Here is a 19,352-nt window from a genome sequence, read left to right on the forward strand (position 1 = left end):
GTCCAGAAGTTATTTTCGGTCATAAGAGACGGTAGCAGCAACATTATGTACACAATAAGTAAAAAAAGTAGTTACAAACAACGCAAAAAAACTAACAAAATAGCACAGTTGGTTAGGAGCCCGTAAAATGGCAGCCATCCCCTCCGGCGCCATCACTTCCACATTGTACAGGATGCGAACAGGTGACTGACGTTTTGACATCATGCTGACGTCTTCCTCAGAGTGACGTGACCATTGCACTTAGTTCCTATTTATAGCCTAGTGGCCCATTGAGACACAACAATGTAAGAAAAAAATGGCAAATTATAGTACAAAATAATACTAATAATAACAGAAATAGTGTGCCTCGTTGATCAATAGGCCGTGGAAAAATATACATAAGTGATATTTGGGTGTCTGTGAATCCGGAGACACAGAGACCAAAAGAATAAAGGCAACACCATTATAGAAACGAGGACAGTGAAAAATCATCTTTTAGCCCCTTAGGATCCACAGTGTCTAAGGAGTACTGCCAGAATGCCTCTCTTTGTTTTAGTTTACATACAATGTCACCTCTTCTTTGTGAAATGTGGACGTGTTCTAAGGCTACAAAGCGCAGGGAGGAAGGTGAGCGATGGTTGGCTTCTATGCAGTGGCGCGCAATAGCATAGTCCTTATTTTTATTATGAATTTTTACTGTGATGTGAAGTTTCAATGCTCTTTTACTTTGACCAATATAAGCAGCCTTGCAGATGCATTTGAGCATGTATATGACATTTGTGGTGCTATAATGAATGAAGCTTTGGATTTTGTATTCTTTACCTGTTCTCTGGTGGTAAAAAACGTTCGTATTGGTTGTGTTGTCAGGAAACAATGATAATGAGGTTTATGCTCAACTCTCTGACACTATGTTCTATGTCCCTCTCCGTTCCAACCACACAGTGCCTTCAGAAAGTATTCACAGCCCTTGACTTTTTCCACATTTTGTTGTTACAGCCTGAATTTCAGATGGATTAAAATGAGATGTTTTGTCACTGGCCTACACACAATACCCCATAATGTCAAAAGGGACATTTTTACAAGTTAATAAAAAATGAAAAGCTGAAATGTCTTGAGTCAATAAGTATTCAACCCCTTTGTCATGGAAAGCCTAAATAAGTTCAGGAGTAAAAATGTGCTTAACAAGTCACACACTAAGTTGCATGGACTCACTCTGTGTGCAATAATAGTGTTTAACATGATTTTTGTATTTCTGTACCCCACACATACAATTATCTGTAATGTCCCTCAGTCGAACAGTGAATTTCAAACACAGATTCAACCACAAAGACCAGAGAGGTTTTCCAATGCATCGCAAAGAAGGGCACCTATTGGTAGATGGGTAAAAATAAAAAAGCAGACATTGAATATCCCTTTGAGCATGGTGAAGTTATAAATTACACTTTGGATGGTTTATCAATACACCCAGTCACTACAAAGATACAGGCGTCCTTCCTAACTCCGTTGCCGGAGAGGAAGGAAACCACTCAGGGATTTTACCATGAGGCCAATGGTGACTTTAAAACACTTACAGAGTTTAATGGCTGTGATAGTCCCCTGTAGCTCAGTTGGTAGAGCATGGCGCTTGCAACGCCAGGGTTGTGGGTTCGTTTCCCACGGTGGGCCAGTATGAAAATGTATGCACTCACTAACTGTAAGTCGCTCTTGATAAGAGCGTCTGCTAAATGACGTAAATGTACAATGGGGAGAACAAGTATTTGATACATCAGAAAAGCAGAACTTAATATTTGGTACAGAAACCTTTGTTTGCAATTACAGAGATCATACGTTTCCTGTAGGTCTTGACCAGGTTTGCACACACTGCAGCAGGGATTTTGGCCCACTCCTCCATACAGACCTTCTCCAGATCCTTCAGGTTTCGGGGCTGTCGCTGGGCAATACGGACTTTCAGCTCCCTCCAAAGATTTTCTATTGGGTTCAGGTCTGGAGACTGGCTAGGCCACTCCAGGACTTTGAGATGCTTCTTACGGAGCCACTCCTTAGTTGCCCTGGCTGTGTGTTTCGGGTCGTTGTCATGCTGGAAGACCCAACCACGACCCATCTTCAATGCTCTTACTGAGAGAAGGAGGTTGTTGGCCAAGATCTCGCGATACATGGCCCCATCCATCCTCCCCTCAATACGGTGCAGTCGTCCTGTCCCCTTTGCAGAAAAGCATCCCCAAATAATGATGTTTCCACCTCCATGCTTCACGGTTGGGATGGTGTTCTTGGGGTTGTACTCATCCTTCTTCTTCCTCCAAACACGGCGAGTGGAGTTTAGACCAAAAAGCTATATTTTTGTCTCATCAGACCACATGACCTTCTCCCATTCCTCCTCTGGATCATCCAGATGGTCATTGGCAAACTTCAGACGGGCCTGGACATGCGCTGGCTTGAGCAGGGGGGACCTTGCGTGCGCTGCAGGATTTTAATCCATGACGGCGTAGTGTGTTACTAATGGTTTTCGTTGAGACTGTGGTCCCAGCTCTCTTCAGGTCATTGACCAGGTCCTGCCATGTAGTTCTGGGCTGATTCCCTCACCTTCCTCATGATCATTGATGCCCCACGAGGTGAGATCTTGCATGGAGCCCCAGACCGAGGGTGATTGACCGTCATCTTGAACTTCTTCCATTTTCTAATAATTGCGCCAACAGTTGTTGCCTTCTCACCAAGCTGCTTGCCTATTGTCCTGTAGCCCATCCCAGCCTTGTGCAGGTCTACAATTTTATCCCTGATGTCCTTACACAGCTCTCTGGTCTTGGCCATTGTGGAGAGGTTGGAGTCTGTTTGATTGAGTGTGTGGACAGGTGTCTTTTATACAGGTAACGAGTTCAAACAGGTGCAGTTAATACAGGTAATGAGTGGAGAACAGGAGGGCTTCTTAAAGAAAAACTAACAGGTCTTTGAGAGCCGGAATTCTTACTGGTTGGTAGGTGATCAAATACTTATGTCATGCAATAAAATGCAAATTAATTACATAAAAATCATACAATGTGATTTTCTGGATTTTTGTTTTAGATTCCGTCTCTCACAGTTGAAGTGTACCTATGATAAAAATTACAGACCTCTACATGCTTTGTAAGTAGGAAAACCTGCAAAATCGGCAGTGTATCAAATACTTGTTCTCCCCACTGTAAATGTAATAGGAAAAAACTGACAATGGATCAACAACATTGTAGTTACTCCACAATACTAACCTAATTAACAGAGTGAAAAGAAGGAAGCCTGTACAGAATACAAATATTCCAAAACATGCATCCTGTTTGCAACAAGACACTAAAGTAATACTGCAAAAAATTTGGCAAAGCAATTAACTTTTTGTCCTGAACTACAAAGTGTTTTGTTTGGGGCAAATCCAATACAACACATTACTGAGTACCACTCTCCATATTTTCAAGCATAGTGGTGGCTGCATCATGTTATAGGTATGCTTGTAATCCTTAAGGACTGGGGAGTTTTCAGGATAAAAAAAGAAACGGAATGGAGCTAAGCACAGGCAAAATCCTAAAGGAAAACCTGGTTCATTCTGCTTTCCACCAGACACTGGGAGAGGAATTCACCTTTAGGCAGGACAATAACCTAAAACACAAGGCCAAATCTTTACTGGAGTTGCTTACCAAGAAGACAGTGAATGCTCCTGAGTGGCCGAGTTACTGTTTTGACTTAAATCTGCTTGAAAATCTATGACAAGACTTGAAAATGGTTGTCTAGCAATGATCAACAACCAATTTGACAGCACTTGAAGAATTTTGAAAATAAAATTGGGCAAATATTTTACAATCCAGGTGTACAACACTCTTAGAGACTTACCCAGAAAGACTCACAGCTGTAATCACTGCCAAAGGTCATCCTAACATGTATTTACTCAGGGGTGTGAATACTTATGTAAATTAGATATTTCTGTTTTTCATTTTCAATAAATTTGCTACAATTTCTAAAAACATGTTTTCACTTTGTCATTATGGGGTATTGTGTGTAGATATGTGTGAGGAAAAAAATATATTTAATCCATTTTGAATTCAGGCTGTAACACAACAAAATCTGGAATAAGTCCAGGGAGGGGTATGAATACTTTCTGAAGGCACTTCATATATAACGCTCTTTCAGAGGGTTGGATAACGGAAACGGAGAAGGACTTTCTCATTACGCCACTCCCAGCCTGTCCAATATATTATGGCATACCGAAAATCAGTGGCAACCCGTCATTCAGGGCAGGTGGGACATGTTATTTGGGCATTAATATGTGTCACATATCAGTTTGCAAACAATGTAAAAAATAAAAATAAATTGAGTTAATAAAGCCACATACAAGCATGGTCGGTATTTTGCTTTCTTGAGTAAGGCAGCTCCGAAATGCAGGTGTTTCAGCCTAGCTCAGTGCTTTCTGTGGTGGTGGGGCAGCCAGCGGAAAATACAGAGTGTAGGGGTTGGTAATGTTCTCTAGTTGTGCTGTGATGGGCTCAGTGTTCTGTCACTCATGGGGACACTACGTCACCGCAAAATCTACGGGTAGAGCTCGAAAATTCAAGCCCCTTGGGTGCTGCCAGAGTTACATTAGAAGTGCCCATCCAAGAAGGCTCAAAGGTCATTGGCCACAGATAAAATGACGTCAAATAACGTTATATCTACCGTAGCTTTGATTGGACTGATCATGTCAACATCATACTTTCAAAACTTAACTAGCAGTCATCATCATGAATCAAGTCGACAATCTACTGGCAAATCCTTTTCAAATGACATATTTGACATACATGATTGCATTGTGCATGTATAAAGTATTTATTATTCAATGTCCTCACCTGGGATTTGAAATCACTACCTCTTGGTTCATGGTACTCCATTCTTCCTGCTACGCCACCATGACTGAAACAAACTGCAAAAATCTCTGAAGCTGGACACTTATCTCCCTCACTAACTTTAAGCATCAGTTGTCAGAGCAGCTTACCGATCACTGCACCTGTTTCTGTATAGTTGTCTTGTCACGATCGTTGAACGGAGTAGACCAAGGCGCAGCGTGATGAGCGAACATACTTTATTATCTTTAGTGATAACAAGAACAAAACAATAAACGAACAACGTGACGTCCTAGGTTAAACAACCAACACGGAACAAACCAAAAGGAACAAGATCCCACAACCACTGTGGGAAAACAGCCTGTTTAAATGTGGTTCCCAATCAGAGACAACCAGCCACAGCTGACACTCGTTGCCTCTGATTGAGAACCACACTGGCCAACATAGAAATAGAACACATAGAATACTGACATAGAACAAGAACACATAGAAACTACACACCCTGGCTCATCATATAGAGTCCCCAGAGCCAGGGTGTGACAGTACCCCCCCCCAAAGGCGCGGACTGCGACCGCGCCTCAACATAAACCAAACAGGGGAGGGCTGGGTGGGCATTCCTCCTCGGAGGCGGTTCCGGCTCCGGGCTTGCCCACCACCCTCCAATAATCCCCCCGTAGCGCCCCTGGTCCGGTCTGGCCCCGCTGGCTGGAGCTGGACTGGACATCGTAGGAGCGGATTGCTTAAGCTCCGGTGTGGAGCAGCTGACCGGTACCTGACCAGGCACCGGTGACCCAGGCACGGGTTGTGCCGGACTGACGACGCACACCCCTGGCTTGGTGCGTGGAGCAGGAACGGGCCGGACCGGGCTGACGATGCGCACCCCTGGCTTGGTGCGTGGAGCAGCAACGGGCCGGACCGGGCTGACGATGCGCACCCCTGGCTTGGTGCGTGGAGCAGGAACGGGCCGGACCGGGCTGACGATGCGCACCCCTGGCTTGGTGCGTGGAGCAGCAACGGGCCGGACCGGGCTGACGATGCGCACCCCTGGCTTGTGCGTGGAGCCGGAACGGGCCGTACGGGCTGACGATGCGCACCCCTGGCTTGGTGCGTGGAGCAGGAACGGGCCGGACCGGGCTGACGATGCGCACCCCTGGCTTGGTGCGTGGAGCAGCAACGGGCCGGACCGGGCTGACGATGCGCACCCCTGGCTTGGTGCGTGGAGCAGGAACGGGCCTTACCGGGCTGACGACTCGCACCCCTGGCTTGGTGCGAGTGGCAGGAACAGGCCGGGCCGGGCTGGCGACGCGCACCGTAGGTTTGGTGCGAGTGGCAGGAACAGGCCGGGCCGGGCTGGCGACGCGCACCGTAGGCTTGGTGCGAGTGGCAGGAACAGGCCGGGCCGGGCTGGCGACGCGCACCGTGGCTTGGTGCGAGTGGCAGGAACAGGCCGGGCCGGGCTGGCGACGCGCACCGTAGGCTTGGTGCGAGTGGCAGGAACAGGCCGGGCCGGGCTGGCGACGCGCACCGTAGGTTTGGTGCGAGTGGCAGGAACAGGCCGGGCCGGGCTGGCGACGCGCACCGTAGGCTTGGTGCGAGTGGCAGGAACAGGCCGGGCCGGGCTGGCGACGCGCACCGTAGGCTTGGTGCGAGTGGCAGGAACAGGCCGGGCCGGGCTGGCGACGCGCACCGTAGCCTTGGTGCGAGTGGCAGGAACAGGCCGGGCCGGGCTGGCGACGCGCACCGTAGGCTTGGTGCGAGTGGCAGGAACAGGCCGGGTCGGGCTGGCGACGCGCACCGTTAGCTTGGTGCGTGGAGCAGGAACAGGCCGGGCCGGGCTGGCGACGCACACCTTAGGCTTAGTGCGAGTGGCAGGAACAGACCGGGCCGGGCTGGCGACGCGCACCGTAGGCTTGGTGCGAGGAGCAGGCACAGGCCGGGCCGGGCTGGCGACGCGCACCGTAGGCTTGGTGCGAAGGGCAGGAACAGGCCGGGCCGGGCTGGCGACGCGCACCGTAGGCTTGGTGCGAGGGGCAGGAACAGGCCGGGCTGGGCTGGCGACGCGCACCGTAGGCTTGGTGCGAGGAGCAGGAACAGGCCGGGCCGGGCTGTGGAGACGGATAGGAGGCCTGGAGTGAAGAGCTGCCACAACCCGTCCTGGCTGAATGCCTACCTTCACACACTCTGTGTGAGGCATCAGCACATGACGTACAGGGCTGTGTACCCGTACTGGCATAACAGCACGTGACACTGGCGCAGGATATCCGGGACCGAGGAGAGGCACTGGAGACCACGAGCGCTGAGCCGGCACACTCCGTCCTGGCTGCATGCCCACCTTCGCACGACACGTGCGGGGTGCTCGCACAGGACGTACCGGACTATGCCGGACCACTCGTGGCACAGTACGCAGCTCCGCATACCCCGGAACCTGCCCAGTCTCATGCTGCCATGCCTGAGTACGGGAGTTGGCTCTGCTCTCCATCCAGGCTCCGCCAACCTGCCTTCTGGCCCCCCCAAACCCGGTGGCCTCCTCTCCTAATCTCCCAATTCGCCCTGTGGCAGCCTCCTGCTGCCCAGTCGCCCATGCCGTGTGCCCCCCCCTAAAAAATTTCTGGGGTTGCCTCTCGTCCGTCCGACGACGACACTGTTGACGCCGTTGCTCCTCTCTCGCCAGGGCCTTAACCTTAGCCCATGGCCCTTTTCCCCCGAGCATGTCCTCCCAGGACCACAATTTGCCCACCTGGGCCATCGCCAACCTCTCCAGCTCCTTACCCGGCGCTTCCTCCCATGTCCAGGCTGCCTGCTCCTGGACACGCTGCTTGGTCCTGGTATGGTGGGATCTTCTGTCACGATCGTTGAACGGAGTAGACCAAGGCGCAGCGTGATGAGCGAACATACTTTATTATCTTTAGTGATAACAAGAACAAAACAATAAACGAACAACGTGACGTCCTAGGTTAAACAACCAACACGGAACAAACCAAAAGGAACAAGATCCCACAACCACTGTGGGAAAACAGCCTGTTTAAATGTGGTTCCCAATCAGAGACAACCAGCCACAGCTGACACTCGTTGCCTCTGATTGAGAACCACACTGGCCAACATAGAAATAGAACACATAGAATACTGACATAGAACAAGAACACATAGAAACTACACACCCTGGCTCAACATATAGAGTCCCCAGAGCCAGGGTGTGACATGTCTAATGTTGGTGGAGCATATTAACCTGTTTTAATGATACTCCTGAATCACTATGACCAATAAAATATTTTCTGGAGTGTACTTTTAACAGACCTGAGATTTACTTCAAAGTGCATTCACCCTATTGCTTACACCTATCAAGTTGTTTCAGATAGTAAATAATTTTCCAAGTGTTTTAACAAAATGTCCATATAAACCAAGAGGTTGTGAGTTCAAATCCCAGGTGAGGACATGTTGAATAATAATTACTGTATAAATGCACAATGTAATCATGTATGTCAAGGTGTGTGAACTATGTAAACACTGTATGTTAAAAGCACTGTGTGAGTATACTTGCCAACAGACAAAAAGAGCTGTGAATGGCTCAGTGGTTCACCAATCAGGGCCTTGATGGGCTTGGCAACAGTAACAAGGTGTTCTTGCAACATTTCCATAGAACAGGTCTAGAATATGATGTTGATGGAATATTCTCCTAACCCTCAGAAAACTGGACCCAGGAATGTTCTTACAACATTCTCATGAAATGTGTCTAGAACATGAATATCTCATATTCAGAGAAAATGGCAACCATGTTCTGTGTATGACTGATGTGACGTTGATGGAATATTCTCCTAACCCTCAGAAATCAGGACACTGGAATGTTCTTGCAACGTTATCATAAGTGTCTAGAACTTTAATATCTAATATTGTGAGAAAATGGCAACCATGTCCTGTGTATGTTTGGTGGAATGTTGAACTCTTCTCCTAACCCTTAGAAAACTGGACACATGAATGTTCTTGCAACATCCCATAAAACGCATCTACAACAATGTTGTATATTCTGAGAACATTGTAGCCACATTCTAGATAGGTTGTGCTTGGCATTAAGGTAATGTTCTCCTAACTTTAACACCAAAACATTCTAAAAAGGTTTCTCTGAAAGTTTTTGCTAACATAGATAGAATGTTCCCCAAACTAATGGAAAACTGGACACTCAAACATTAGGGGAACATTACAGGTAACATTACAAAAATGTTCTCTCTCCATAGAATTGTTAGCTGGGCTACAATACACACATACTGTACATACACATGTAGACCGATGGACTTCATAAATACATAAGACAAAACAGACAAACAGGCAGTATGATGAACTGCAAAAGAAAAGAGACCTACAGTACATACAGTAAGTGACTAGGATGAAAGAGATAGAAAAGAGGGGAATGGGTGGTCAAGTCAATTCATTAACAGCAGAGTGACATTGGCTCCATTGCATTATTGAACACATGCTGACCCTGCACTAAAAGAAGGACTTTTCAATTAACAGACCATGTTGTAAATGTCACACTGGAATCAATAGACGACGGGCCAGCCCCTCTGCAGCCCCTGTTCCCTTTGGTGGTTCCTCCCAACCCCCACACTGCACTGCATTGCTCTCTCTCACTTCTCTTCTGACTGTCTGTCCCCCATGACCTCTCATAAACATGACCGACATCTTCATTATTGTGAAGTGGGCTGGGCCATCTGAGACCAACTACTCTGGTCTACCCATAGATACAGTAGGACCTTAGCCTTCCATGTCTCAGCATCGTAGAATTGACTTGACCTTGGCATAACCTTCAAAATACACTCAGTTTGGATAGTTCCATTCCATTGGCAGAATGCTGGTAGACCGATTTATTTGTCCTGCACCTCATCTACTGAACTGACAGTAGCTCAGATCTCAATTACCGTAATGTGTATTTTCTTCTAGCCCCTGATGGTCCCCCACAAGATGTGCAGCTTGAAGCTTTCTCCTCTCAAAGCATCAAAGTCTCCTGGAGGGTAAGAAACATTTAACCTACTATTACCACTAGGACTGAAGAGCCCTTACTGCAGCTCTATGGTCTGCTAGTTACATGGTCTGCTACACGTCAGGGCCTTGAGGGCCACAACCATTCTTATGTCCTTTATCTAATGTGCGTTCCCCTCTCCTCCTTCTTCACTCCCCCTCTCCATCCTCCCCCAGGCCCCTAAAAAGCACCTCCAGAACGGGGCGATCCGAGGCTACCAGGTGGGCTACAGGGAGTTCAGCGCCGGGGGAAACTACCAGTTCAACGTCATCACCATGGAGACGACGGGGGACAACGACCACAGTGAGAGCATCACCCTGGACAACCTGAAGAAGTTCACCCAGTATGGGGTGGTGGTGCAGGCCAGCAACAGCGCTGGGACAGGACCTTCCTCCCAGGAGGTCATCTCTACCACACTGGAGGATGGTGAGGACACACACACACACACACACACACACAGTCTGCCCTTAGCAATCAGTGATAGTATGGTAGACAGTGAAAATCTTATTGATTTCACAAATCTCTTTAGCTGAATGAAGGTATTCTACGGTATTGTGGTGCATCAAGAGTCAAATGGCTGATGTTTTGTCTTTGAGGGGAGTGAACTCCCAGGATGGAGCTTTATTGACATCTAGTGGATAGTGTTGGTACTGCTGGTGTAGTGACTCACGTGATCAGTATGTGGCTGGTCATTATTTTCATGGCTCAAAAAACCCTGACAAATGCTAGATCCCAAAACACTTATGTTTTTAAGTTAAAATAAGCATTTTGAAGTTCACTTCCATTGTCCTCCAAGAGTAGCTCAATATTTTCCTCTCTAAAGAGAGTGAGGTAACAGTGTTGTTTTTCCTCCTCCCTGGTTGTAACAGTTCCCAGCCAACCTCCAGAAAACGTCCAGGCCACGGCGGCATCCCCAGAGGTCATCTCTCTGTCCTGGCTGACCCCTCCTAAAGACGCCCTCAACGGCATCCTGCTCGGCTTCAGAGTCATCTACTGGGCCAACCTGCCGGACGGAGGTACAGCAACACACAGTATAAACAATAATAATATGCCATTTAGCAGACGCTTTTATCCAAAGCGACTTACAGTCATGCGTGCATACATTTTTGTGTATGGGTGGTCCCGGGGATCGAACCCACTACCCTGGCATTACAAGCGCCGTGCTCTACCAGCTGAGCTACAGAGGACCACTACACACACACACACACACACACACACACACACACACACACACACACACACACACACACACACACACACACACACACACACACACACACACACACACACACACACACACACACACACACACACACACACACACACACACACACACACACACACACACACACACACACACACACACACACACACACACACACACACACACACACACACACACACACACACACACACACACACACACACACACACACACACACACACACACACACACACACACACACACACACACACACACACACACACACACACACACACACACACACACAGAGGGATGTAGACGTTATACTCTATCTTGCCTGGTCCGTAACTCTCCAAGACATACTGTGTATAGAATGTATACAATATCAACATGATTCACTATGCATGATAATTCAAGTGGATGAATGAGACATATATTAGCAGTGACCCAGGCTTTCTAGTCCAACTCAGACAGCCTGGCATGGCATGCAGTCGTTACGTGCTGGAGAGACATCAGAGTGATCGCTTCTGACAGCCCTGTTACCTTTGACCCCTCATCTGTCATATCACATCCTCGCTGATGGCCCCTGAATGCACCAATAGAAGCACCGCTCACAGCCTAACAGCTCAATCTAGTTTGCATAGTAACAGGGCATGTCATAGTGGGACACGCTCCAGAGTACCAACAATACTACAGCCATAGCCATGTGTTACATATATTCTATACATATTGATATCGTATGTAACATTGAATATGAATACAGATCATATTCATTTAAATTAAAGAGGTCACTCATTATGTGTGAAAGAAAATCATATTTATGTATTTATTGTCTAAGACACTTGTCTAAACCATCAGCCAGTGCCTGCTGTGCTCTTCATATATTCCAAATATGAGCAATATAAATGTTGTTGGGAAAGTATCATGGGTTGTTAAAACCTTATGCACCAGCAGACGGGGCTATAGCACCTTTTTCTAAGTTGGTGGAACAACTTTGTCTTATTCATCCAACACTGCTGTTCTAAACATTTGGCACCAACCCGTTACTGCAGTAATCAAACTCAGCACTCTGTTATTCCACTCAAAACAATGTTTTCATTTATTATTTGCATTCAAGCACTCATCAATGGTATATATTTATCCCCCATTTCATGAGTCAGAATAGTGATTACAACTATTGTAAACCACAGCTGGTTTTCAATATGTATACAGCATATATTTTACTATACATTTCCAAATCACAGTATTCTGACTCATAAACCTTTCACTCACTTTTATATCCCAGAGAAGTGTTCTGAACAGCCCACAACACAACCATAAAGGATGGAGCTATAGAGCCACATATGAACAGATTCCAGCTAGTGTAGAACACCTGAGCTGTTCATATGCTATGGCTGCTTTGGGACAGTTTGGCGTTTGAATGGCATCAATAAAGGGAGGGAGGGAGAGAGGAGGAGGAACACCTGTACTAACAGGGAGGATGGAGCATTAGCAGACTGGCTCACATCCAGACTGCAGTAGAGGAGGGAAAGAGCGAGAGGGAATGGAGAGAAGACAGGGGATAGAGAAGGGAGGGGAGAGAAAGAGGGAAGTGAGAGAAAGAGAGAAAGAGGAGAGCGAGGGAGAGACATCTATAATTCAACACTTAGAGAAGCATTGTCAGAGTCAAGGAGAGACACCCCAGAACAGACCTTGGATGGGCTTTTCAATCCCGGATTTGTGTCCATGGTTTGATTGAATAAGGTGTTAAGTATGTTCACTGCTATGACATCCTTGGCCATCTTAATTGTGTATGTGATATACTATACAAGTATATCACATACAAAGTGATAGACATGGAATGGCCTCCCCTCCTCCCTGAAAGCTTTAGGCAGCCTCCAAGCCTTCTCATCCGAGAAAAAAACATGTGTCAAGTCCAATCAAAAGTGTTCATACTGATTTTAATCAAATAAACCACAGTGACTTTTTAATGCAACAGAAAACACACTAGAACACACACGTGTATTCAAATAAATTACAATCAAATTGTATTTGTCACATACAGGTGTTTAGCAGATGTTATTGCGGTTGTAGCGAAATGCTTGTGCTTCTAGCTCCGACAGTGCAGTAATATCTAACAAGTAATATCTAACAATTTCACAACATATACCCAATACACACAAATCTAAGTAAGGAATGGAATTAAGAATATATACATATATGGACAAGCAATGACAGAGCGGCATGGACTAACATACAGTAGAATATTATAGAATACAGTATATACATATGAGATGAGTAATGCAAGATATGTAAACATTATTAAAGTGACTAGTGTTCCATTTCTTAAAGTGGCCAGTGATTTCAATAGGCAGCAGCAGCCTCTAATGTGCTGCTAGTGATGGCTATTTAACAGTCTGATGGCCTTGAGATAGAATCTGTTTTTCATTCTCTCGGTCCAAGCTTTGATGCACCTGTACTGACCTCGCCTTCTGGATGATAGCGGGGTGAACAGGCAGTGGCTCGGGTGGTTGATGTCCTTCATGATCTTTTTGGCCTTCCTGTGACATCGGGTGCTGAAGGTATCCTGGAGGGCGGGTAGTTTGCCCCCGGTAATGTGTTCTGCAGACCAGACCACCCTCTGTAGAGTCCTGCGGTTGCGGGCGGTGCAGTTGCCATACCAGGCGGTGATACAGCCCACAGGATGCTCTCAATTGTGCATCTGTAAAAGTTTGTGAGGGTTTTAGGTGCCAAGCCAAATTTATTCAGCCTCCTGAGGTTGAAGAGGCTCTGTTGCGCCTTCTTCACCACACTGTCTGCGTGGGTGGACCATTTCAGTTTGTCAGTGATGTGTATGCCAAGGAACTTGAAGCTTTCCACCTTCTCCACTGCGGTCCCGTCGATGTGGATAGGGGGGTGCACCCTCTGCTGTTTCCTCAAGTCCATGATCATCTCCTTTGTTTTGTTGACGTTGAGTGAGAGGTTATTTTCCTGGCACCACACTCCCAGAGCCCTCACCTCCTCCCTGTAGGCTGTCTCGTCCTTGTTGGTAATCAAGCCTACTACTGTTGTGTCGTCTGCAAACTTGATGATTGAGTTAGAGGCGTGCTTGGCCATGCAGTAATGGGTGAACAGGGAGTACAGGAGGGGGCAGAGCACGCACCCTTGTGGGTCCCCAGTGTTGAGGATCAGCGAAGTGGAGATGTTGTTTCCTACCTTCTCCACCTGGGGGGCGGCCCATCAGGAAGTCCAGGACCCAGTTGCACAGGTCGGGGTTCAGACCCAGGGCCTCAAGCTTAATGATGAGCTTGGAGGGTACTATGGTGTTGAATGCTGAGCTATAGTCAATGAACAGCATTTTTACATAGTTATTCCTCTTGTCCAGATGGGACATTGCCTCATTGCCTGTGTCCGTAATGGGTCCGCGATCAAACAACCACCCCTCATCACTGTCAAACGCTCCCTAAAACACTTCAGCGAGCAGGCCTTTCTAATTGACCTGGCCCGGGTATTCTGGATGGATATCGACCTCATTCCGTCAGTAGAGGATGCCTGGATGTTCTTCAAAAGTGCTTTCCTCTCCATCTTAAATAAGCATGCCCCATTCAAAAAATTCAGAACTAAGAACAGATATAGCCCCTGGTTCACACCAGACTTTACTGCCCTTGACTAGCACAAAAACATCCTGTGGCGTACTGCATTAACATCGAACAGCCCCCGCCATATGCAGCTTTTCAGGGAAGTCAGGAACCAATATACACAATCAGTTAGGAAAGCAAAGGCTAGCTTTTTCAAACAGAAATTTGCATCCTGTAGCACTAACTCAAAAAAGTTTTGGGACACTGTAAAGTCCATGGAGAATAAGAGTACCTCCTCCCAGCTACCCACTGCACTGAGGCTAGGAAACACTGTCACCACCGATAAATCTACGATAATCGAGAATTTCAATAAGCATTTTGCTACGGCTGGCCATGCTTTCCACCTGGCTACCCCTTCCCCGGCCACCAACACTGCACCCTCCGCTGCAACTTGACCATGTCCCCCCCCGGCTTCTCCTTCACCCAAAATCAGATAGCTGGTGTCCTGAAAGAGCTGCTAAATCTGGACCCCTACAAATCAGCTAGGCTAGACAATCTGGACCCTTTCTTTCTAAAATTAGCCGCCGAAATTGTCGCAACCCCTATTACTAGCCTGTTCAACCTCTCTTTCGTATCGTCTGAGATCCCCAGAGATTGGAATGCTGCTGCGGTCATTCCACTCTTCAAAGGGGGTGACACTCTAGATCCAAACTGTTACAGACCTATATCCATCCTGCCCTGCCTTTCGAAAGTATTTGAAAGCCAAGTTAACAAACAGATCACCGACCATTTCGAATCCCACCGTACCTTCTCCGCTATGCAATCTGGTTTCTGAGCCAGCCACGCTCAAGGTCCTAAACCATATAATAACCGTGATCGATAAAAGACAGTACTGTGCAGCCGTCTTCATTGATCTGGCCAAGGCTTTTGACTCTGTCAATCACCACATTCTTATTGGCAGACTAAATAGCCTTGGTTTCTCAAATGACTGCCTCGCCTGGTTCACCAACTACTTCTCAGATAGAGTTCAATGTGTCAAATCGGAGGGCCTGTTGTCTGGACCTCTGGCAGTCTCAATGGGGGTGCCACAGGGTTCAATTCTCGGGCCGACTCTGTTCTCTGTGTATATCAATGATGTCGCTCTTGTTGCTGGTGACTCTCAGATTCACCTCTACGCAGACGACACCATTTTGTATACATCTGGCCCTTCATTGGACACTGTGTTAACAAACCTCCAAACGAGCTTCAATGTCATACAACCCTCCTTCCGTGGGCTCCAATTGCTCTTAAACGATAGTAAAACTAAATGCATGCTCTTCAATCGAACGCTGCTTGCACCCGCCCGCCCGACTAGAATCACTACTCTCGGCGGGTCTGACTTAGAATATGTGGACCATAAACTCTCCTTCCAGACTCACATTAAGCATCTCCAATCCAAAGTTAAATCTAGAATCGGCTTCCTATTTCACAACAAAGCCTCCTTCATTCATGCTGCTAAACATGCCCTCGTAAAACTGACTATTCTACCGATCCTTGACTTCGGCGATGTAATTTACAAAATAGCTTCCAACACTCTACTCAGCAAATTGGATGTAGTCTATCACAGTGCCATCCATTTTGTCACCATAGCCCCATATACTACCCACCATTGTGACCTGTACGCTCTCGTTTGCTGGCCCTCACTACATATTCGTCGCCAAACCCACTGGCTCCAGGTCATCTATAAATCACTTCTAGGCAAATCCCCGCCTTATCTTAGATCATTGGTCACCATAGCAACACCCACCCGTAGTATGCGTTCCAGCAGGTATATCTCACTGGTCATCCCCAAAGCCAACACCTCCTTTGGCCGCCATTCCTTCCAGTTCTCTGCTGCAAATGACTGGAACGAACTGCAAAAATCTCTGAAGCTGGAGACACTCTCCCTCACTAACTTTAAGCATCAGTTGTCAGAGCAGCTTACCGATCACTGCACCTGTACACAGCCCGTCTGTAATTAGCCCACCCAACTACCTCATCCCCATATTGTTATTTACATTATTTATTTTGCTCATTTGCACCCCAGTATCTCTATTTGCACATCATCTTCTGCACATCTATCACTCCAGTGTTAATACTAAATTGTAATTATTTTGCACTATGGCCTATTTATTGCCTTACCTCCATAACTTACTACATTTGCACACACTGTATATAGATTTTCTATTGTGTTATTGACTGTACGTTTTGTTTATTCCATATGTAACTCTGTGTTGTTGTTGTTTTTTCCGCACTGCTTTGCTTTATCTTGGCCATGTCGCAGTTGTAAATGAGAACTTGTTCTCAACTGGCTTACCTGGTTAAATAAAGGTTAAATAAATAACACATTAAAATGGGATAGGGCAGTGTGCAGTGTGATGGCGAATGCATCGTCTGTGGATCTATTGGGGCGGTAAGCAAATTGAAGTGGGTCTAGGGTGACGGGTAAGGTCCTCGACTCTCAAAGCACTTCATGATGACAGAGGTGAGTGCTATGGGGCAATAGTCATTTAGTTCAGTTACCGTTGCTTTCTTGGGTACAGGAACAATGGTGGCCATCTTGAAGCATGTGGGGACAGTAGACTGGGATAGGGAGAGATTGAATATGTCCGTAAACACACCAGCCAGCTGGTCTGCGCATGCTCCGAGGACGCGGCTAGGGATGCAATAACTGGTGCAATAACTGGGCTCTGTGCAATATTTTGTTTTTACTAGGTGTTTATGTGTTTTACAACCCCAATATTTTCAGGTCCAGCAGCATGTGCAATGATTTTTATGTGTAATGTCTTGCCTTTTTGTTTTGAATATGTCGGATGTACAGTGGGGAAAAAAAGTATTTAGTCAGCCACCAATTGTGCAAGTTTTCCCACTTAAAAAGATGAGAGAGGCCTGTAATTTTCATCATAGGTACAACTATGACAGACAAATTGAGGAAAAAAAATCCAGAAAATCACATTGTAGGATTTGTAATGAATTTATTTGCAAATTATGGTGGAAAATAAGTATTTGGTCACCTACAAACAAGCAAGATTTCTGGCTCTCACAGACCTGTAACTTCTTCTTTAAGAGGCATCTCTGTCCTCCACTCGTTACCTGTATTAATGGCACCTGTTTGAACTTGTTATCTGTATAAAAGACACCTGTCCACAACCTCAAACAGTCACACTCCAAACTCCACTATGGCCAAGACCAAAGAGCTGTCAAAGGACACCAGAAACAAAATTGTAGACCTGCACCAGGCTGGGAAGACTGAATCTGCAATAGGTAAGCAGCTTGGTTTGAAGAAATCAACTGTGGGAGCAATTATTAGGAAATGGAAGACATACAAGACCACTGATAATCTCCCTCGATCTGGGGCTCCACGCAAGATCTCACCCCGTGGGTTCAAAATGATCACAAGAACGGTGAGCAAAAATCCCAGAACCACACGGGTGGACCTAGTGAATGACCTGCAGAGAGCTGGGACCAAAGTAACAAAGCCTACCATCAGTAACACACTACGCCGCCAGGGACTCAAATCCTGCAGTGCCAGACGTGTCCCCCTGCTTAAGCCAGTACATGTCCAGGCCCGTCTGAAGTTTGCTAGTGTGCATTTGGATGATCCAGAAGAGGATTGGGAGAATGTGATATGGTCAGATGAAACCAAAATAGAAATTTTTGGTAAAAACTCAACTCGTCGTGTTTGGAGGACAAAAAATGCTGAGTTGCATCCAAAGAACACCATACCTACTGTGAAGCATGGGGGTGGAAACATCATGCTTTGGGGCTGTTTTTCTGCAAAGGGACCAGGACGACTGATCCGTGTAAAGGAAAGAATGAATGGGGCCATGTATCGTGAGCTTTTGAGTGAAAACTTCCTTCCATCAGCAAGGGCATTGAAGATGAAACGTGGCAGTGTCTTTCAGCATGACAATGATCCCAAACACACCGCCCGGGCAACGAAGGAGTGGCTTCGTAAGAAGCATTTCAAGGTCCTGGAGTTGCCTAGCCAGTCTCCAGATCTCAACCCCATAGAAAATCTTTGGAGGGAGTTGAAAGTCCGTGTTGCCCAGCGACAGCCCCAAAACATCACTGCTCTAGAGGAGATCTACATGGAGGAATGGGCCAAAATACCAGCAACAGTGTGTGAAAACCTTGTGAAGGCTTACAGAAAACGTTTGACCTGTGTCATTGCCAACAAAGGGTATATAACAAAGTATTGAGAAACTTTTGTTATTGACCAAATACTTATTTTCCACCATAATTTGCAAATAAATTCATTAAAAATCCTACAATGTGATTTTCTGGATTTTTTTTTCTCATTTTGTCTGTCATAGTTGACGTGTACCTATGATGAAAATTACAGGCCTCTCTCATCTTTTTAAGTGGGAGAACTTGCACAATTGGTGGCTGACTAAATACTTTTTTTCCCCACTGTATGTATGTTGTCTGTTTGTATAGAATGTTTTCATGTTTAAACTTTGCAGATGTAAATTAGCTGTTAGCTAAATCTGGTGCAATGCGTCACTTCTCACTTCTAAACCATATATTTTGTTGTACTGTAACCACGTTTTATGCGAATAAAGTCATACCGGATTTTTAAAAGAAATCACGATAGCTGTGATGGAAACAGGACGTTTCTGTACAATTTTATAAATGCAGACAGATCATTTGTTTGATCGACATGGTGGGATCTTTTTGTGTCTGTAAAATTAATTATGTGAGAAATTGCGGAGGAAACGCCTTTTTGTGCAAATATTGATATAACAACC

The 19,352-nt window shown here is 46.3% G+C and overlaps 1 protein-coding gene across 4 annotated transcripts in view; it reads left to right on the plus strand.

Annotated features, from left to right (window-relative positions):
* LOC121573597 (Down syndrome cell adhesion molecule homolog) overlaps positions 1 to 19,352 on the plus strand; it is a 169,565-nt gene that overhangs the window by 133,450 nt on the left and 16,763 nt on the right. For all 4 annotated transcript variants that reach the window (XM_041885695.2, XM_041885698.2, XM_041885696.2 and 1 more), the window contains 3 exons: positions 9,744 to 9,814; positions 9,999 to 10,248; positions 10,692 to 10,838. In XM_041885695.2, the coding sequence (XP_041741629.1) occupies positions 9,744 to 9,814; positions 9,999 to 10,248; positions 10,692 to 10,838 (468 nt within the window). The remainder of the gene's footprint in view (positions 1 to 9,743; positions 9,815 to 9,998; positions 10,249 to 10,691; positions 10,839 to 19,352) is intronic.

The sequence above is a fragment of the Coregonus clupeaformis genome, chromosome 9, assembly GCF_020615455.1.
Source record: "Coregonus clupeaformis isolate EN_2021a chromosome 9, ASM2061545v1, whole genome shotgun sequence".
NCBI lineage: Eukaryota > Metazoa > Chordata > Actinopteri > Salmoniformes > Salmonidae > Coregonus > Coregonus clupeaformis.